Source organism: Nesoenas mayeri (assembly GCF_963082525.1).
Source record: "Nesoenas mayeri genome assembly, chromosome: Z".
Taxonomy (NCBI): Eukaryota; Metazoa; Chordata; class Aves; order Columbiformes; family Columbidae; genus Nesoenas; species Nesoenas mayeri.
Genome location: NC_137542.1, coordinates 65,517,625 through 65,539,592, shown reverse-complemented (window position 1 = coordinate 65,539,592; position 21,968 = coordinate 65,517,625). Strand labels below are relative to the sequence as shown.

The window sequence follows — 21,968 nt, the reverse complement described above, 5'->3', positions numbered from 1 at the left end:
GGGCAGGTGTGGGCACAGCTCAGCTCCGCACAGGACAGCCTGCACTCACCACCTCGGACCCAGCGCGGCCAGCAAAGCGAGCAGCGTTTTCTTCTGTTAAATCTTTTACAGCTGCTGCTGCTACCACTTGCCATCAGTCTGGTGTCAGAGGGAAGACCTTATTTTCACAGTATTTTGGCAAACCGGTGACATACTTCTGTAACTGGCAGGTAGGACCTAGGTGAGACAGTATCCAGTGTTAGATGCTAAGTGAAAAGTGGGAAGAAAGTTGGCCAGAGGGGGGCAATAGCAAAAATGGACTGACCTCAAAGGGGAGGGGACCTTTTTTGGGACAGCTATGTTAAGATATGTGCCCCTCAGCAGAAAGACTGCAGTATCTGTGGAGATGGACCAAACCAGCTCTGAGAGAGCTCACAGAAACTTCATTCAGTCCAAACCACTGAGCCCATGTAGGCCAAGTAGGAATGAAGATGGCTTCAGTGGGTCCCTGTTCCAAAAGGACTATGTAGGACAAGGAGTGAGTGAGGAGAGACACAGAGGAACAGAAGCATATAGGTCCCTTGAAGGAAAGCACTCTCTACCTCCTCAAGTAGGTCTGAACTGACAAGGATATGGAGGCCCTAGCTTAGAAACTGCTCTGGTGCCTTTTAAAAAGCATCCCCTTCACTAATCTGCCAGGACTGTTTGGAAGATAAAGCTCAAAGCCTTTCATTTCAGTCGGTAATTACTTGGCAGAGGGCTAGGTCAAACTGCTAGAACACCACCCTTTGATGCCTCTCCATGATGCTGCACATCGCCAAGAGAGAGGCCACTTCTCTCACCAGCAGCCTTCACAGCAAGTGCAAGACCAGCGAAGGCAGATCATCTGAGGCAAAGCTTTTTACTTGGCCAGTGAGCAGGAAAAATCTAGTTTGGGCACTGATGCTGTTTGTATCAGCAACCCCCAAGGGTTGAGTTATCCAGTCTTCCCTGCCTCGTCTTTCCAATCCATCCTGTTTTGCCTCTGCGTATTTGGATGACGACAAATCACACGTAAAACAGGAGAGAAGTAAAACAGCATAATGAAATTTTATTCTGAAAATATGGCAAGAGTCTAAGGCACTTCAAACATTTCAATACACATGACTAAAGTGAATGTGACAAGGTAATAGCACTCCATAAATATGCACCGAGAACTATGCTCAGTTCCACTCAAGGGGAATATACAGCTGGTATCTAATTTTACTCTCCAATAAACATGTATGGAGCTTATAGACTGATGCAGTTAATAAAAATATGGTAACAGGACATGTAATTCTTCATGTAGTTTTTAATTATTAAGGAATATAAAATGTTGAAAATACTGTGCGAGTTAATTTTATAGATACTAGTATCTTTCATATAAAAAGTTATACATTATCCCCAATTAGCAACAACTTATTTAGTGAACTTCAGACCTGACGAGAGGCTCTATCCCCAACATCTACCCACTCACCCACCAGCTCAAGATCCACGGAGCTGACTATATAAGCAGCTGCAACTTCTGAATGTCAAAGTAATTAAAAACACCAAAATCACATTGGAATGAAATTTATTAAAACATTACTGTGATAAAGTCTAGGCACAGTAAATATAAATATGTTTTAGAATGATTAAAACAAGTCACTGGGAGACCCCTGCATGGATAGCTTTAGAAGTCTTAGGCTGCATAACACAGGAAAGGATAATCTATAGCAAAGAAAAACAGGATGTATGCCAGTGTACAGAAAGACAAGCAGGTGAGCAAAAGAACTGTTCTGGCTAAGGTTCTCAGCTGAGCACTACTTAACTATACGCTTGCTTCAAGTTTACAGTTTTCTATCTTTAGCACTAGATCTCTGCTTTCACTTTGCTGGTGAGTTCAGGCACAAGACAATTACATTCAGTATCTGTCTCAGTAAAACAGTAACATTTAGCAGCTTAAAGATGGCATAGGGATTTTTACAGATATTCATGCACTACTACTCAAACGTGGCTCTGTGGGTGGGACCAGGAGATGTCTTTCTGCTAAGCCTAGGAGTGCCCTAGAAAAGAGGAAAGAACAATTAATCAAAGGGGAATTATTCCAGCCAGCCGAATGAGAACACAGCGCTCACAAGCACCCTGCTCAATTCCTTGCCTCTAATTGCACAGATTAATTTTTTTTTTTCATTTTAGGAAGAACAGTGCCAGCTATGACACAACCTGCTAATTGTGAGTGCGTGTTGTTTAGACAGCGAAATGTTTACCAGCAGTTTATCAGGACAGTGAGTTGAGGCTCTCAGAGCAGGTGGATATTTGCCATAACACTTAGGACAACTGTAACTCTAGAGACAGCTGCGTTTTGGTGACCAGGTCAATAATTAGCATTACAGTAATGGAACAGCACCTCTGCACAATAGCCAGTCAGTGAACCTTGCTAGTGTGCTGTCTTCACCCCAGATAAAAGGGAGGAGGTATCCATCAGCCAGGGTCCAGCCTTCTGCAGACAACCGGTATTTAAAAACGTACACTTCACTTACCAGCATAAAAATTATCCTGTGAATAAACCTGAAAATTCATACGCTGTATGGCGGTACAGCTGCCGACTGTGGTTGTGTAATTTGTTGTTTATGTTTTACTACGATGTTGAAGAGCAGCAAGTTGAAATGTAAACTGCAGGAGGTTGCATACTAACCGGTGACTGGGTTTTGGAAAAGTTGACATGCGCATAAAGAAGAACTGCTATGTCCTTATGTCCAGCTTCCAGGGCTATTGAAAGTGCTGTGCTGCCATCCTGAGAGAAGAAGAAATAACAGAATTAGTACTTGTGTGCATTAACAGACCTCTTAAAAGCCCCAACAGCTGGGTTAATTTAGAGTCTTGTTTAATTTCTTTTATTATAATTAAGTGACAATAGGCCTTGCACTGCTGTTTTATGAGGCAGTCCAATTGTCAGAGGCCTCATAATTTCGCTCAATGAGGAGTCTCAATTATTGCTGAGGAAGAATGAGCATGCCATTATCACTATAACGTTACATGTAGTGCTGTGTAAGACCAGTGATTTCAGAAGATTGGTCTGAGAGAAACAACAATGTCAGTGAGGAGTGGAAGAGAAGATAGGGGAGGGATAAATGCTAATCAAATATCATTATAACTGCTGTATTATAATGATAATTGTTGTGTTATGGCTCCCACTAAGAGCAGTTGCATTCATAATTCCAAATGATCCTTGATGCAAGTCTTACTGCAAACACATGGACTTTTCTGGTCAAATACTGACTCTTTTTCAGAAGATACTGCTTTCAGAAACCGTAGTTGTTGAGGCTGCTAGAAGCAAAGACTACTTTTGCCTAAAGGATAATATATTGACCTGCTGGTTTCCCTATAGACCGTGTTTGGTCCAGGAAGAAGCACATGTCAGACAACCTGTGATGTGAACCCCTGAGCTGTCACAGGGTCACAGTTGTATGAAGCTGCCACATCCCAACTATGCCTTCCTTGTTTCCTTCCCTTCCTGAAATTGGTGCATCATGTGGGTACAACCCCCAACACTGGGCAGCTGAGCTGGGTTCTGCAGCAGGTGAAGTCAATGAACAGAAATTAGGTCTCTGCCTCTCTGCAACAGCTTCAACAAATAACCACTCATTGACCTCCCAAATCCCAGGCCCAGGCTCCACTTCAGTGCCCAGTGGGTGAAAGCAATAGGAAGAACGGAAACATAACCCAAGAGTTGATGTTGTTAATGAGAACACAGTACTGGCAAGGAAACAGCAAAGTCAACATTTTCAAGCTTGAGCAGTCTGGAGATCCAATTGTCTGCTGACAGTGTAGGCTCCAATGATCTTTGCAAACAAGAAATATGCAAGTGTCCCATTTGGTACTGTCAAGCTTGTATCTGTTTATTGTTAGGACAATGCAGCTTGATGACCAAAACCAAACCTGTAAGTCATGGTGTAGATACCGTGTAAACATTCTGTGAAGAGAACTGTAGGTGTTTGCCACAGACACAGAAATCAACACAGGAAGGTGATGAAGTCACCAGGTAAGGTCCTAACTGAAAACTGTAAGACTCCTGGGAAAGGGGGAGGGAATGTCAGAAAGGAAGATGTTTTACCATGAGCTAGCAAATGGTTTATCTCTTCTGGTGAGACTGCATCTGGAATGTTGTGTCTAGTTCTGGGTCCCTCAGTTCAAGAAGGACCGAGAACTGCTGGAGAGAGTCCAGTGCAGGGCAACAAAGACGATGAAGGGAGTGGAGCATCTCCCTTATGAGGAAAGGCTGAGGGAGCTGGGGCTCTTTAGCTTGGAGAAGAGGAGACGGAGGGGTGAGCTCATTAATGTTTATAAATATGTAAAGGGTGAGTGTCACGAGGATGGAGCCAGGCTCTTCTCGGTGATAACCAATGATAAGACAAGGGGCAATGGGTGCAAGCTGAAACATGTCAGGTTCCACTTAAATATGAGAAGAAACTTCACAGTGAGAGTGACAGACACTGGAACAGGCTGCCCAGGGGGGTTGTGGAGTCTCTTACTCTGGAGACATTCAAAACCCGCCTGGACACATTCCTGTGTAACCTCATCTGGGTGTTCCTGCTCCGGTAGGGGGACTGGACTGGATGATGTTTTGAGGTCACTTCCAATCCCTGACATTCTGTGATTCTGGCCACTGCCACTGTTTTTGGCTGGGACAGAGTTAACTTTATTCCTAGTAGCTAGTATAGTGATGTGGTTTGGGTTTAGTATTAGAAGAATGTTGATAATACACTGATGTTTTTGTTGGTGCTGAGCAATGTTTATACCAAGTCAGAGACTTTTGAGCCAGAAGGTGCAGGTGCAGAAGAAGCTGGGAGGGGGGCAAAGCCAGGACAGCTGACCCAGACTGGCCAAATGGTTATTCCATACCATGTAATGTCATGCTCAGTCTGTAAACCTGGGGAGTTGGCCGGGGAGCAGTGATCACTGCTCAGGCATTGGCTGGGTATCAGTCAATGGGTGGTGAGCAATTGCATTGTGTATCACTTGCTTTTCTTTTTCTTTTTCTTTTCCTTCTTTTCTTTTTCTTTTTCTTTTCTTTTTCTTTTCTTCTTTTTCTTCTTCTTTTTCTTTTTCTTCTTCCTTTTCTTTTTCTTTTTTTTTCTATTACTATTACACCCTTCCTGTCCTATTAAACTGTCTTCATCTTAACCCATGAGGTTTAACCCTTCTTTATGATTCTCGCCCATTCTGCTGGGGTGGGGGGAGTAAGCAAATGGCTATGTGTGGTTTTTAGCTGCCTGCCAGGCTAAACCTACATCTACTGCTAACCACAAAAATAGTTACTGGGTAAGTCTGTTAGAAAAGCAGAGACACTAGCTGAATAATCACAGCACTTGCTACCATTACACAGAGGATTCATGCATTGGTACTGTGGTGCTGTGAGTCACGTAAGCAGATTTCAGCAGATCTCCACTGCACCAAAAAAAATGAATTAGAAAAACATTCCAGAGTGGAGAAACGGTCTGATGAAGCACTGTCAGGAAATGCAACTCACATTGTCCTCAAGGGTGCCGTTACACCCAGGCTGAGCCAGCAGAAGTTTGACAATCTCTACGTGTCCGTGCTCACTAGCACACATCAGAGCTGTAGAGCCTTCGTCATCCTGGATATTGACGTCTGCACCGCAGGCCAGTAAAGCTTTCACCATGTCTATCCGCCCATGACTCACAGCTAGCATCAGTGCGGTCTGACCAGCCTGCATGGAAAGAAGAGGAAAACCTAAATCACCACGCAGACATCAGTGACAAAGCATGCACACTTATTTTTTGGCACTGTGCTGCTTCTAGGGGGAAAACAAATATTGTTATTATTTTATACAGCACTCAAGGCTCTGCTTACCATAATTTAAACACCTTTTATGTATAATATACCCTACATGCACACAGCTATTTACTACATTGAAGTAAGATAGTGGATCTATCTCCAGACATCTGGAGTTCTTTGGAAGGAGCTAAACATTGCAGAATTTGTAAATGACTCCTGAAATTCAGTAATGATTCTCTCATATAATATATTTATTTTTAGAAGAGATCCAGACTTGAGGCTCATCTGTTCTTACACAGCTCTTTTGTATACGGCAATCAAAAACATAAGCACAAACATCACAGACCGCAGAGGGTGAGAGTGAATAAGTGCAAAAGCTGAACCGATGGAGCAGGGAGGGCAGCGTGGAAGGAAAGGTAAAAAGCCACAGGAGTAGGAATGGTGTCTCGGGAACCGTGACTGACCTGGCTGGCTTTAGCGTTCACGTCCCCACAGCTGAACAGTTCCTCCACTATCCTCATGTCCTTTTCTGCTTCCACAGCTGCAAGCGCAGCAAGCATGATGGGGGTATAGCCGGCCTTGTTCTGATGATTTACGTTACAGACATCTGCAGAGGGATGAGATAATTTCTTTGGAAAGCAGGAACCCAAAAAGCAGCAATTGTGCTAATGAACTGAATAAACTGTTAGTAGAACAGCCTATAAAAAGAAAAGGCAGCAATTGCTCTCATAATGGAAGCAATTCAAGGGAAAGTGGGGAAGAAAAAAAATAAACAGGGGTGCTCTTGAGTCTGAGAAAGAAAAGGATTCTCTGCTACTATGTGTGCAACACAAAGGAGAGCACAAAACCATTTTATATGCCATCATTTAGGGCCTTCTTTGTGCATTTTTTATCTTTTGTAAAAGCAAGTGGTCTGAAATCTGACACGACCATTGGGGTCATGGGCCGAACCCCAGGAATACCACAAGGAGAGTCTTTAAGCTCCTCTCCTGAGGGGATCCACATGGCACACCAAAACGGCCCAGCAACATGGTCAGTGGAAAAGCTGTTTCTCTTCAGCACAAATATTTTCCTGTAACTGGTGTTATTTTAAAGATCTGCATGTGTACTTTGACATGTTTTGGAGCTGCAGAAAAATCCTTTCAATTAAAGACTGTTTCCAGCTCTTCAGAGGATTTGACTGGGAGCAAAAGTACTCTGGGAACAAATACAGTCAGATCTTCTAACTAGTGCCAGCAGCTAACAAGATTTCTCCTTTTCATTGAAGTCTAACATCCAGTCTCTCCCTGTCTCTAAAATTCTGCAGAAATCCAGCAGGGTAATTAGTCTACCAGGCAGCAGGGCTTTCAGTGTGCTCATCGTATTGGAAAGCAAGGACTCATACTTACATAAACAGTACCCCTAGGCTTGGGTTTAACTTGCACAACAGATATCTTAACAAGCAAAAATGCTTCAGGAAATTCTTCAGATTTATTACCAAAGGCACTTTTTTTTTTTAAGTGAAAAGAACACTGCAGAAGCAATACAAGTGCAGATGTAAGAAAATGTACATTTTTTCATGTTCCGTAGACATCACCTGTGATACCTTATAACCCGTAGCCCAGCCTTACTTTCCGACGTCACTTCTGGGAAGACAGTGAAGCCACAGAACACGACACTCTGCTACATGCATTACTTCATGAGTAGTGAATAATTACTGGAAGTAATGCTCTCCTACCCTGACTAGACTATTTAAGCAGAGGTTCTGAGATGACATTTCAGCTCCTTTTCTACAGGGCTAATGACCAGAACTGTTTTCCTATTTGTCCTCTTGGTAACACTGCATGGTGATACGAAGAGTCTCTTGTCTCATCTGTTCTTCCCACCAAGCACACAGATGTGGAGTTCTTGGACCAGGAATCTGCCTGTGATATAACAATATTGCAAAGCTGACTGTAGTGACCATTTACACATAATCCAGAGGGAGACAGTAGAAACCTGAAGGAATTTGCCTGTTTGCAAATACTTCCCAAGCACTGGCATGTGCAGCGTGTTCCCGCATACCTGGCACTAGCCCCGGTTGTTGGATTTTACAGCTAAAACCCGCTGTCTTCACAGAAATACACCAGCTGCTGTAAACTACAGCAGTCTGGAGTCCCAGCAGCAGATGAGGGTGCTCGTGCTTCCCTGAGGTACCCAGGGGAGCGGAGGGGCAGGTTCCTCCCAGCGCTGCGCTGCAGAGCCAGCCTGCTGCTGTTTCACTGTGCTCCTGACATTCCCTGCATTCCCCCGCCGTGACTCACTCTTCCCAACAGGCTGCCTTCAAATGGGACCACAGATTTCAAAGCACTCACTTTCCTGCCCAGGAAGTCTCTGCAGTGGCAGATGCACTGGGTTATCAAAGTTGAGATTTGTATCATTAATATCCTTGTTTATCTGATGTCACCCTTCTGGATTTGTAAATATTGCTAGGCTTACACTCCAGGCATGTCACTGGTCTAGTTAAGCTTCACAACCGCGACAAGTTTTATAACCAGTTCAGGAAAACAAACTTCAATCTGGGAACAAAACTAGCTTAAACAGATTGCATCCTGCTTAGGACCAGCTCCCACGTGTGACACCCTCTGCTGACTGCCTTCTGGCTTAGCGCACGCAGGGAGCAGATGCTCTGGAGTCTCCCCTCTGCCATTACCCTCTCTGCATGTGTGTGGCAATGGGATTGAGAAAAGAAAGCAAGAACAAAAGCAACTAAGTGAAGCATCATCACGTTGCTCATGGATCAGGGAAATGCTCCTGCATGGCTGAACGCCGTATTGCTCCAGTTTCTCAGGAGAGAAGCACAGAAGTGCCAAGTCGGTGGCCAGAAAAACCTTCTTTACTGCTCTAGTAGGATAAATCTAGACTACTTTGAATGTTTAACATCAACGTTTATACCTGAATTCATCTTCCTTCATGAGCACCCTACCTTTGGCTGAGCAGCAGCTGTGCTGCCTCCAGAGAAAACTGCTGCTGGCTGGTGCTGCTGAACTCGGACTACAGTCCAACAGTCAGGGATCTACCTAAGTGTCCCAAACACTGGTCAACTCTGCAGATAATTTACTTGAGTGTTTTTGTAACTAACTCCTTCAAGAGCCACCACTGTCACCTCCAAACTTAGCAGCAGAAATAAGGATTCTAGAATACCCAAGTGAGCCACCGCGTAACTGTTAACAGTTAAAACAGCTGCTGGAGGAAGCCCAGAAGTGACCCCTTGCTCATCAAGAATTTGATCTGTGAGGACTGCAAAAAAACAAAAAAAAAAATTAAAAAAATATGGAAACAAGTCAACCTACTTGCATCCAGAAGAAGCTTTACAATTTCGAAGTTAGAATGTGAGACGCTGTAATGCAGAGCTGTGTTTCCATTTCCATCCGCCATATTGATGATATGTCTGAGGACAGCAGGAGAAATCTCTTCAAAAGCAGTTATGTAGTCTCCAACCATTTCAGGAACAGCCGACTTCTGACTTGAGACACGAAACCACTCGTGCTGGATGGTATTTAAACAAAACCTCTGCCAAAACCAAGACAGAAAAATTGACATACGGGCAATCTATTTAAAGGATTTTCCGTCCCACAAGTCAGTGATGCAGGAGGTCAAGTCTTTTTTAGTCAAATGTGGGAAGAAAGTATTCAGCTCACAAATAAGATGTATGGACTGCAGCTTCCTCTCTGACTAAACCCCTCTTTAAAACACCAATTCTTTACCTCCTCTCATTTCACCTGATTTTCACCTCTGAGGGTGTGTAATTTTAAGATGAGTTACTCCCAGGATTAATGGGTACCAAATACTGCTGAACAGAAAAACGACTTGAAGTAACTATTTCCATGAAATCCTTAACAAAGTTCACAAATCACTGATTAACCCAAGACTATGTGCAGTGGAAATGCACATTTTTTGGGAACTTAACAGCATGCAAAGTAATTAGGCCCAGTCCCAAGGCATGAATTATCAAATGCACTAACTATGGGAGAACTGGCTGGACAGCCGTTCTGCAGGAGAAGAGCTGGGCATTACAGAGGATCACAAGCTGAACATGAGCCAACAACATCACACTGTCATGAAAAAAGCAAATACTGTTTTGGGGTGAATAAACAGATTTATAGCTTTCATGGCATGTGATGCAATTCCTTCAGCAGCTACAAGATCTCAGTATGTTGGAAGAGGCAGGGACAATTTATACAGATCTCTAGCTGTACTGAAATTTACCCTTTTTGGACAAAACTTCTTTATCAGCAGAGAGGGAACAAGAGCTGATTAGTCTGCAGTTTTCAGATACAAAGCACCACTTGTGCTGGTAAAGACTTGAAACACAAGAAAGAAACATGTAAATTCAAATTACACTTCCGAGAGAGAGATCATCACCTGGTTATGACATTTCTGACACTTTCAACTCTGACTTGGCCTGAAGCATTTGTTATTTGAATGCCTGAACTACTCCTGAAGGACTAACGGGTGATCAAAAACTACTCATCACGACTGTATTATATTAAACCACCTTTCAAAACCCTCGTTGGACCACAGATGTCATAACTAGACACAGACAATATCTGCATCTGTTATGTTATTAAAAGACAATGTTATTGTCTTCAAGAAGCTGCAGATGCTTTGTAGCAGAGGAGACTGGCACTGGATTGTTGCCTTTTACATCACCACACAACCGTAACAAACGCAAAATTCAATTTCATACCACTTAGCAGTGTTCCTTTGCTTTCAGACTGTCCTCAGAAAGTAGCATAGGCAATTCTTATATGAGGCATTTGGGCAATTGCAATTTGAAGCAAACACAACCTTATTTCTTGAGACTAAGTATTAACAATGAATCCTCCTTACTCTCTGCTGGTAAGCGAGACAGAAGCAGCGTCCCCGTGCTTAGGAGGCAGAGCACGTTCAGTTTCAGAACAGACTCTGAGCTTTTGTCATGGGAAGAAAACAGGCTCCTCACCCTGTGCAGTCTGTTAATGAGAGGCCTGAGAGCCATCCACAGCAGTGTAAAGCAACATTTACAAAAATAATACGTGAATGCACGGATGTGTTGAAGCTGCGCTTTCACGTTAGTGTTTTTATGTGTGCGCCTCAGGATGACGACACCCCAGCACACAAAGCACAAGTACGTTCTCTGGACAAAAGTCTCCTGATAGAAGCAGCAGTTTGTGGCTCTTCTGGGAAAGATGAAGTCCTCTTCTGCCTAGCCACTGTCATGCTGGTCCTGCAAAATGAGAAGTTACCCCTCCTCGAAGTTCTTCTGTTGCAGCTCAGAGAGAATTTTGCCCTGCATTGCTTACCACATCTTTGTTGGTCAATGCCTTGGGGTCATCAATGTTGTTTCTCAGCAGGTAACAGGCAGAAAGCATCTTTTCACTTAGTTCGTACCTGAGGGAGACAGCAGAATACACAGTGCATTTCAGTTTTTCTCTCAACGTTTCAGCACAGAAACATTTACCTTTCTGAAAGTCATGAGAGAATGAACGTTTTCAGGCAAGTGATCACCTGCTGCAATGCAGAAGAGGCGCTGGCAGCTCTTTTCTGTGGGGACCCCCTCCCTCCATGGCACACGGAGCCGCTGGCAGGGCCACGGACCTCCCAGAGGAGGAAAAATGTGTTTCGCAGATGCAGGTGGGAGGAGCAGTGGGAACAGAGAGCAGGCGAGGCCTCACTTCTGAGCTTTAGACTTGGCAGTCTTCTAGTGGAAATTCTCACCTACTGCTCTGCGACTGCAGAGCATGTGTTATATGCTCTGTGCTTTGATTACTTGATTAACAAGAGGAAATGCCGATAGTTGTGATGGAAATGGAATTAACCAGTGGGAAAGGGCACAGGCGGTGCCTCTCTGCTGGCTCCTGCTTTATCCTGTTCACCCAAAACCGGCTTTCTCAACCTGTCCACTCTGGAAATTTAGCCTTTCTCTAGTTCCCCTTCATATTCTCACTTCTGCCTCTTTCCACCAAAGACTTCGAAGCTCAGGGAACAGCTGAAAAAAACCAAGAAGGCCCATGCATGTGCCACATGGCATGCCAGGCTGTAGCCAGCCATCTCCGCCTGTCGGCTGCCACAGAGCACGCAGGTCATCTTCCAGGAGAATTCTCCCAGCCAGTGGAGAGGCCAACACACCCGTGTGTGAGGCCGGCAATTTAGCCCTCCAGGGTTAGAAGCCAGCTGCTGGTGCTTCCAGAGCAATGAACTACTCCAACATCATACGGACCACGCTTGGTCCCACAAGGCCACGTGCCCTGCCTCCTCCCTTCAAAGGGCATCGCCAAGGCAGCCCCAAGTACATTTGGCTATCTAAGGTGTCCTGCTGCCCCTCTTCACCATCACCCCTTGCTAGGGCCCCTCAGTTCAAGAAGGACAGGGAACTGCTGGAGAGAGTCCAGCGTAGGGCAACCAAGATGATTAAGGGAGTGGAGCATCTCCCTTATGAGCAAAGGCTGAGGGAGCTGGGGCTCTTTAGCTTGGAGAAGAGGAGACTGAGGGGTGACCTTATTAATGTTTATAAATATACAAAGGGTGAGTGTCACGAGGATGGAGCCAGGCTCTTCTCGTTGGCAAACAATGATAGGACAAGGGGCAATGGGATCAAGCTGGAACACAAGAGGTTCCACTTAAATTTGAGAAAAAACTTCTTCTCAGTAAGGGTGACAGACACTGGAACAGGCTGCCCAGGGGGGTTGTGGAGTCTCCTTCTCTGGAGACATTCAAGACCCACCTGGACACGTTCCAGTGCGACCTCACCTAGGCGTTCCTGCTCCAGCAGGGGGATTGGACTAGACGATCTTTTGAGGTCCCTTCCAATCCCAAACATACTGTGATACTGTGATACTGTGAAATCAGAGAGCTCCTATGTGAAACTGCCCATCTTCTTAATGCCACCTGTGAAATAACAGGCTATCCTACAGTACTGTAAAAACGAAGCTCAGGGGACTTCAAAACTCACAGCTACAGGGCCTACGAATAACTCGTAATGAATTTCTGCATCCTTTTTATTTAGCAGTTGATAATTACAGCTAAGTTTGATGCTAAGCTACAACTCCAGTGAAATGTAATGTATTAGTTTTGTCTTAGTTCTCTTACTGTTATTCTTCCACTTACATAATTTTCCAAGTTAGCACACTTGTAGACATCCGGCAAATCCAGTATCTGTAAAATATCCCTTTACTGTCTGTTTATACTTCCTTTCAAAAAAGAATCAGTAAAAACTCACCACACTACTGCTTTCCATGTGCCAAAATAGAAACATGCCTTGCTTGTCAAATGCTACCTTACATAGCTCCTTACCAGCAATTTCAAAAGTGAAATGCTGAACAAATGCACGACAGTGGCCTTAAAGTATACCAGAGTACCTGCCTATATGAAGTATGTGATCTCCGGGCTGGATGACCTCCTTGCTGCTGCACCCCATCGTCTTGCTGAGCAGCACCAGCCACGGCTGAGATGCTGTGGAAGGTGCAAATGCAAGATGTGCTCCCAGCAGGCTACTGACCTGGCATGCGTGGTTCAAGACTCGTTTGCTTACTTACTCTTTTACAGGCTGAGCAAGGTATTGCCTGCTGCCAAACGGAAGAGTCTCTGCTGGGGAGGAGCTGCCTGGGACTCACTATAAATGGACCATTTAAAGTTGTGGAGGTCAGCTGCTGGAAAGGACACCCTATGACACCTCCTCTCCACTTATATAGGGTCATTTTGCGATGAACTCCCTCTGGTTACCCGCTGGAGGAAGAGGGATGTGGGCAGCAGTCAAGCAGCGATGGGGCTGGTGCTTTCTCCACCAGCTCAGGCACAGCCCACAGCTCGCCCTGTGCAATGAGGCAGTGGTGACCCCTGTAGAGATGCTGAGGAGAGGGTGAGCAGCCTACCTCTCTCTGATTTCTACCTCCTCGGCCTCACACTCTGGGGGGGGGCTGTCCTTCTCTGCCCCCATGGCGCAGACCTCTGGGGCGCAGGGCAAGGGCTGCCCCTCTTCGGTGTGCCGTCCACCGGTGTACTCGTGCTCCTCGCACTCCTCTTCCGAATCTGACGAAGAGCTCTCCTCAGAGCTGGAGTCGTCGCTGGACGTTGTCTCATACCTGGGGGAAGAACGGGCAGGGGCGCTTGCTCAGTGCCATCCAGAATCACAGGATGTCAGGGAATGGAAGGGACCTCAAAAGATTATCCAGTCCAATCTCCCTGCCGGAGCAGGAACACCCAGATGAGGTTAGACAGGAAGGTGTCCAGGTAGGTTTTGAATGTCTCCAGAGTAGGAGACTCTACAACCTCCCTGGGCAGCCTGTTCCAGTGTCTGTCACCCTCACTGTGAAGAAGTTTCTTTTCATATTTAAGTGGAACCTCTTGTGTTCCAGTTTGAACCCACTGCCCCTTGTCCTATCATTGGTTGTCACCGAGAAGAGCCTGGCTCCATCCTCATGACACTCACCCTTTACATATTTATAAACATTAATGAGGTCACCCCTCAGTCTCCTCCAAACTAAAGAGACCCAGCTCCCTCAGCCCCTCCTCATAAGGGAGATGCTCCACTCCATCCAGCAGTGGTTGGAACTCGCCTGCGCTGGGACAAGTCGAAAAATGTCTTGCAAAGGCTTAGTGCTCCTGCCTTCTACTCACAGGACCTCTTCTACTCACTGAACTCAGTGTCACTACCAACCGACACTGTGATTATTATGTGCACCGTGTGTAATGAAAGAAGAACAAACTTTTTTAAACAAAGTCTTAACACTCTGTCAGACCTTGCCTTAGCCCCAAAATGAAATTAATTCGTTCAGAGTGAATTGTGTTGTTGCCTTGCTAGGCAGATACAAGCACGGAAGCTAACCACCCTATCTAAAACCAACAGCCACAATTTAAACATTTTTTCCTGTGATGATCCAAAACATTTTGATGTATTACATGAAATATAAACGATCTGGACAATTATAATGCTGATTCTAATGAATTGTCTTATCTCACTAACCTCAAAAACTGATGAATTAATGTACTAAGCCTATTATTAAGAGGGATTTATGAGTGACAACATTCCCCCACTGTAAGTAATAATATTTCTAGTCAGTATGTATGAAATTAATTAATTGCAATATTTAGGCTCTGTAGTGCACAAGGAATTTGTACTAAAGAAAATATAACCTGAGGGAAGGGCTAGAAAAGCTATACAAAACCACTTTGGTGAAACCATTTGAAAGTTCTTTACAACATTCTGCAAGGGTAAATCATATTTTAAAAGAACATAGTTTTCTACACTGTTTTCTGCATTTGTCTAGCAAAGTTCCTGTATCTATCAATCACAAAGTCAGAAAATTTAATTCATAGGAAATACCATCTCTTGCTGTATTGTTCCATAACACAATGCTGCACTTCTCAGCTGCCAAAGACATATTAAAGTTTGCCTTACTAAAATATCGCCTGAGAAACATTCTGATGGCTGAGTTTGTTTCATTTTCCTGTGTTAAATTTGGCAGCAAGCTAACCTACAGGTACTTGATACTGATGCCACATGATCTGAAAGCACAAAATGGTCACAGGTGATTAAGAGGAGTTCAGCTGTTATGTTCTTCCCTCTGACCCTTAAACTCAGCAGATGCACCTCAGCCTGAAAGACCAAAGCTCTGCACGAGCTTCTGGGCTCCTTCCCACAGTGAAAGTGCTACAATAACAGGTATTTTGGAGACAGGTCCCTTACCCGCCGTTAATGCCGACAAACTGCAGGTTCTTCTTGGTGTTGCTCAAATCCTTTTTCCCGTCCCTTTTCTTCATGATGGATTTCAGTGTGTTTTCATTATTAGCACATACTGTTGACAATGGAAGCAAAGCACATGTATCAGTACAAATCTGCAGCCGGCTTTGACTGCAGCAGCTTTAGACAGCTTTTGAAAACAAACAAGCACGTTTCTGTTTAATTTACCAATTGAAGCTGGTCTTTCTGATCTTTTTCTATGTATAGTCATAGTGTGAAATGCACACTGGAAATACAGAAGAACACTTCCAGAAACAACTTCGGAAAAGGAAAACTAGCTTAGCGTAACTTCTCCATCTTCCAACATGCTGCTAATCTTTATGATGCTTTAGAAAACTTCAAGAAAAGACACTTCTTTTCTCTTTGCTATCTGTGGAAGACTCCTAATACTGACATGGGTTACTCTACTCCATTTAGGAAATCTTAATTCTTGGTGTCAGATGACAGCAGCTAATTGCCAGAACCAGCACATTAGTACAGACAGCTCATTGAACAATAACCTATTCAACAGGGTGGGGAGGTTCCGTCAAGGCTGGTCTTTCAGATTTTAATATTCACTGAAACAACTTTTAAACCCATCTCTACGCATAAAACATGAAAAACATTCATATCGATTCAAGCCTTTTTTAAAAAAGTTATTTTATTAACCCTTTCTCCCTCAGTACATAATTCTTGCAAAGACACTAAATGGCATTTCACTCATGCACTACAATCTGCCATTTAAGAACTAACCCCTATCTGCAGACGCACAGTCTCACACTGTGACTGCCCCCGTAGCTGCATCTTTCCCTGCTTTCGCAATTCTGAAAACCCTGAAAACCTCATTTAACTGTATTTCATATTCAAACTCCATCAGCACGATGAAAGATGAATGTGAGCCAGTTATTACCATAGAGGCCAGAGGCAAGCTGGTCATCTGTCAGGTTAATTGGAGAGAGAGTTTTGTCCTGAGAAGAAAAGGACTTCCTTCCCCGAACGGTGTCCACCAGGGGAGTCTTCCTCTCCTCCTGAGCAGGCACCATGTCCTGCTCCAATTTCAGCGCTCGCAAATTTGAAGTTAAGTGGGTGTTTGCAAGTTGGCCATGAGGGATGTACTCCAAAGTAGCACCTGGCAGAGAAGACAGTAGGCATCACAGAGGAGTCAGACTAAAACACTTCTGTCAACACTGTGATAAACAGAGGGGAAAAAGAAACACCAAAACTGGAAAAAAACATGTGTTTTACAATACTCTTTTCTGAGGGTCCAACAGGAAAAGGGTGTGATACTTTTCAGAAAACACACCAAAAATAGCTGTGAGTTTTTCTTTCCATGAAAACATACAATACAATGAAAAACTACAAAGATATTTGCTTTAAAACGGATGAAAGGAATGGTCCTTCCTTTTCCTTCTCTTTCAGTAGGCACAGTGATCCCAGCTCCCGCCACCCTGGCCCAGGTGGACTGACTGTGCTGCCCATCGCTGACATCCCTGGAGGGCACGTTCATGGGCTCTGCACGTTCCTTCTGCAAAAGCAGTGCCCTTTTCCTCTTACTTTTTATTAAGAAGCGTCATTTTCCATGAAAGCAGAAACTTTTCAGGAAACTTTCCTTTTTGCCAGCATTCCACTAATTCTGAAAGTTATATACTTTACACAGTTACTGAGACAACTGCAACAAACCCCCACCCACTGCATTTCTTTCTATTTTTTCTTCCCCCCTCCCCCTATTTTTTTTTTGGACAGGATTGTACTGAGCTAGTAGTTGTATTTAAACCAAATTCCAAATGTTTTGGTTTCACCTTTTTTTTTTCTGATTTGCTGGCACCGACTCATTTTTCCCTTTGTATCTTTAAAAGGCAGCACTAATTACGCACAGACTTTTACAGATTCCCCTGGAGTTCCTCCAGCTGTGCTATTACAACTGCTCTACAAAGCTGCACAAACGCTTTTGTTTGTGGAACACACTTTTTTTTTACACACACATTCTTAAGTAAACTTGCTAGCATTTCAAGGGGAAAAAAAAGGTAATGTTTAACTTAAAACACCATCCCTTCCCTCTTCCAGAGCTTGTTTCAATCACTTCTGCCTCCACAGGTTTTTTTTTCAAGAATTAAGCCTCCTCATTCAAATAGATGAGCGGCACTGCACAGGGTGCTAACAGATTGTAGTACGGTAAATTCCAAAAATTTACTTTTAGAAATACAGTTTGACACCTCTACTGCTCTTGCTAGACTGCCTTTCCCACTTTTTGCTTCACCTCAGTATTTTTTTTCCTACAATAAGACATAATGAAGCCGATTTTTCCAAACGTCATCACTTCCTAGCAGCTTCCTCCCCTTTTCTCCTGTTCCCACCCAAGTCTCCGAGTTCCCAACCGAGTCTCACCCCTCGTGCATTTCCAAGGTGCTTTCACCAGCAACAAGACCTATTGCCCACTTCCACCGCTGCCTACAGCTTCCCCAGGCTGCTGGGGAAGCACACGGCAGGGCGCTGACACACGTCACTGCTGGGGAAGCACACGGCAGGGCGCTGACACACGTCACTACAGGTATAGACAACAAGTTTCTGCTCTCTCGGAGAAGCGGGGGCTGAAGGCAGCAGCCAGTGCTCCCTGTGCAGGAGCAACCCCTCGAGAGATGCGACTGTGCACCTGGGACCAAACAGGCTCCCATGGAGATGAAGAGGGAAGCCCTGCCCCTGCTAACCTGCCCCTCCTTGCTCTGCAGCAGTGACTGGCTTGGTCGGGTCTCTTCCTGACAGCCAGCACCATTCCTCATCCACCAGCCAAGGAGAAGAGAGCTGCCAAGGAGACAGAGCACCAGGCCAAAACCAATGATTTTTAAACTCCCTTAGCTGAAAAACAAGGAAACAGTCTCTCCCGCTGCTTGCTTGGAGCACTGACAGCTACAATTAAAGAGTACCAAATGGAATAACTGCTTCCAGCTGCAGCTGGTGGTGGCTGCCTCGGCTGGTTTTACGAGGTTACCCCTTTCTGCTTCAGTCTCCCCACCGAGGACGTGAGAGGGAGCAGAGGAAAGCTGCCCTGACGCAGCAGCAAAGCCCCTGAGGCTGCACGGCTTTACTGTCAGATGAAGTCTCTCTGTCCCCTGCCAGGTGCCACAGTCTCCTCTGAAGGCAGCTGAGACACCGCAGCATGTCCTGAGGGCACAGGGGGGTTTGTACAAGCTGGAGCTGAAGGTGGTGGCAGAGCTCTAGGGGGGAGACAGGCAGCCCTGCCTGACGTGAACTGACAGCACGTTGGTGCACCCTGTGAATCCCCTCAGAAACACTCAGCTGCCCAAAGCCAGAGTCTGAACTTCCTCGGGTGTCTCCCTCCTGCCCTGTGACACAGCTGGGGACGGAGCTGCAGGGTAGGACACAGAGAATGGAGAAGGACAGTAGCAGACTTGTCTCCCCCACCTCATAGGCTCTCTCCTAGCTAAACCCACCACTGATGCAACACGATCTCACTTGGTTCCCTCTTCTGGTTCATCTTTTGGTGGCTGAAAGCACCACACTGAGCTCAGGACCTGTGTTTGTTGTCCATGCGTTCAAATGAAGAAGGCAGCAGCTCTGAGGAGACCATATAGCAGCCTTTCAGTCCTTAAAGCGGACCTACAAGAAAGCTGGAGGGGGACTTTTTACACAGGCATGTAGTCATAGGACAAGGGGTAACAGCCTTAAACTGAGAGGACATTTACATTAGATTAGACATTAGGAAAAAATTCTTCACCGTGAGGGTGGTGAGGCACTGGCACAGGCTGCCCAGAGAATTTGTAGATGCCCCATCCCTGGAAGTGTCCGAGGCCAGGCTGGATGGGGCTTTGAGCAAGCTGGTCTACTGGAAGGTGTCCCTGCCCAAGGAGGTTGGGTTGGAACTAGATGATCTTGAAGGTTCCTTCCAAGCCAAATCATTCTAGGATTCTATGAAGATGTGTCCTGCTCAGCCCCCAGCACGTGACAAAAGAGGACACCAAGGCTTGGGAACAAGTACACAACAAATAAGTGTCCATTAGACAAACTGGCCAGTACACTCAATCTTCCCAAGACAGCTGTTAGATGTTTACACTTACTGCTTTTACAGAACTTAAGGTTCAAGGATACACAGCTTTGAGCCCAACACAGCATTAATGCTGCAAGCCATTAATTAGCATTTAATATCAGCTCTCAGGCCTTCCTTTAGAAGACAGCCAACATAAAGATGTTGGAGAGCAAACCTAGTGAAATCGCTTGGAAAAATGGATAAAGGAAGCAGCTATGCTACCCAACGCTACGGTCATTAATTTAACAGATAAATCAACTGCAGCCCAAACCAAAACACTGACTGAGCCAAGTTCCCTCTTCCCGCAACAAGGCTGCAGGGTTGCTGTCGAGACTGCAGCCGCCACACACTTCTCAAGTGCGGAAGGGAAAACCTGGCTGAAGATCACCAGTGTTCTACATGAACCTTAAAACAGACTGTTCACCTCCCCTCACACGATCTCAAGTATGCCCGCACAGAATCCTCCTCAGTGACACCACGTCAGGGGGCACAGCACTGGCAGTGAGACAGATGATTTTTATCAGTTAACTGTTCTAGGTGAATAACGCAAACTTGACATAAGTTTTTAAGTCTTGGTATCACGTAGCTAACAACAGCACAGAGTTTCCAGGAGTTTCTGAATCTATTTTGCAATATGGTAGTGGATGTTGGCAAAGTTAACAAGTAATCTAAAAGCATAAGTATGATAAGACAAAAGACTTCAACTCTTCATAAGCCCTTATGCAGAAAGCTACTTCCATCACTTTCAGAAGGAAACCAGTGATAGAAGCATCTTCAGTGGTTTAATCCCAGTGGTTTGAAGGAATGAGAGCACCTGGTTTTGATCTTTTAGAAGGAACATTTTCTCCTAAATAAATGGTACTACTTCTGAAACCCCCACCAATTTAAACCAGGGTGACAGCAAAACTACTATACATCAGATTACCCATGCCATTTCTGGCACCCATAAAATCCATTTATTGTTATTAAGATGCTATTTCACTTCCTAACTGCAGAGCTTCCTTCCCTCCCATCTATGAGAGCGTGAGTGGTTATGTAGTAAGTTGGGTCAGGAAACTCACTGGGTGAATTCTCAACTGTATTTGTCCCCTGAACTTGTGCTGAACTTGAGGTAACAGAGGTCTGGCCTGCACCTGCTATTGAAAAACTCAATTTAGTCTGATGGAATTAAACCTAAGTGTTACTATAAAACCAGTTTAGCTTGACAATACTTTTATACAACTGGAAATCAAGAGCAGTGCATATGAGGCCACGGGAATTAAATACCACCAGGATGAGAACTTAGCTCTCTGGCTGGAACATCACAGGCTTCTAGCTAAAAAAAGGACACGAGCTTGCTGCCTATGTGGTAACTGCACAGAGATTTTATTTTTAACCTGTTGACCAGTGCAAGCATTTATTTGCACAACATAACAGCCAATGATACAACTTACTCCCTATTAAAAACAGCACATAAATTTTTGTCTGGAGCATACACAGCAAGGAAATACCTCTCTTTCACACTGTGTGATTTCTTCACACATAAGTAGCAATAAGCTCCCTATGAAATTACTGTAACTGATGAACACAATCTTCTCCAGTGTCTTAAATCTTATTAAGTTGCTTTTTCTTTAAATAGTTATTTTTTCATAGAAATAATTTCAATATACTGGTCTATGCATCGGAACTACTGAAGAAAAAAAAAATACTAAGGTAAATAAAAAGGCAGTGATGAGCAAACATGTCACATTTAAACATTTACAACGATTGATATTAACCCATCCAATCTGATTAATGTGTTACCTCCAGAAGACGAAGCATAGTTTAATTTTAAAAAGTACTTTTGAGCCTTTCCAGGTTAAGAACCAATGAAATTTAAAATTGCCACACATGAACTTTTTATATGATAAACCAACAGAAGCCAGATTCACTTGTGACCCAGGCACAGGTCAGTGTTGCAGCTACCATTTGGCTCCAAGGAAAATGTTCCTTCTAACAGGAGGGCTCTTTTAATTGGATCGCAATAACAATCTCAGTTTCTCTTTGACTCTCAGTTTAACCGTGTTCTTTGTGTTGAGAAGCTATTCTCCATCCCAGACTAGCTTGTGAAGCCAGTTTGTTGAAACTGGAAGTCAAAACCGATTTCTTTAATTGAACAAGATTGAACACAAAAAATTACATGTCTGTGAAACAGCTAATCATCTTATTTATGAAATACTCTCTTTTCCAAGACAACTGCGTGTGAACCTCAGTGAAAGCCATCCTTAATTTCTCTGATGAGTGCTGGATCAAAGCATCTCATGATGCTAGGCACAGCAGGAAAGTAATCTCAGAACTTTTAGTTCTTTCTCATTTATGAGGAGTTGATCTTCTCAGCTGATGGTTTGCTGTTCCTGAAATATGACAACACCTCCTTGGAAAAACGGGAATCTCCTGCCATTAAGTGTTCAC

At 44.4% G+C, this 21,968-nt stretch overlaps 1 protein-coding gene across 1 annotated transcript in view; it reads right to left on the bottom strand.

Moving 5' to 3' along the window:
• Positions 1-1,979: 1,979 nt before the first annotated feature.
• KANK1 (KN motif and ankyrin repeat domains 1) overlaps positions 1,980-21,968 on the bottom strand; it is a gene marked incomplete at its 3' end in the record, with an annotated part of 50,588 nt that continues 30,599 nt past the window's right edge. Inside the window, exons 3-11 of the mRNA XM_080363024.1 lie at positions 16,407-16,625; positions 15,464-15,572; positions 13,650-13,859; positions 11,082-11,169; positions 9,090-9,309; positions 6,243-6,385; positions 5,510-5,710; positions 2,675-2,773; positions 1,980-2,042 (exon numbers count right to left, since the gene is read on the bottom strand). Of these exons, the coding sequence (XP_080219150.1) occupies positions 1,980-2,042; positions 2,675-2,773; positions 5,510-5,710; positions 6,243-6,385; positions 9,090-9,309; positions 11,082-11,169; positions 13,650-13,859; positions 15,464-15,572; positions 16,407-16,625 (1,352 nt within the window). The remainder of the gene's footprint in view (positions 2,043-2,674; positions 2,774-5,509; positions 5,711-6,242; positions 6,386-9,089; positions 9,310-11,081; positions 11,170-13,649; positions 13,860-15,463; positions 15,573-16,406; positions 16,626-21,968) is intronic.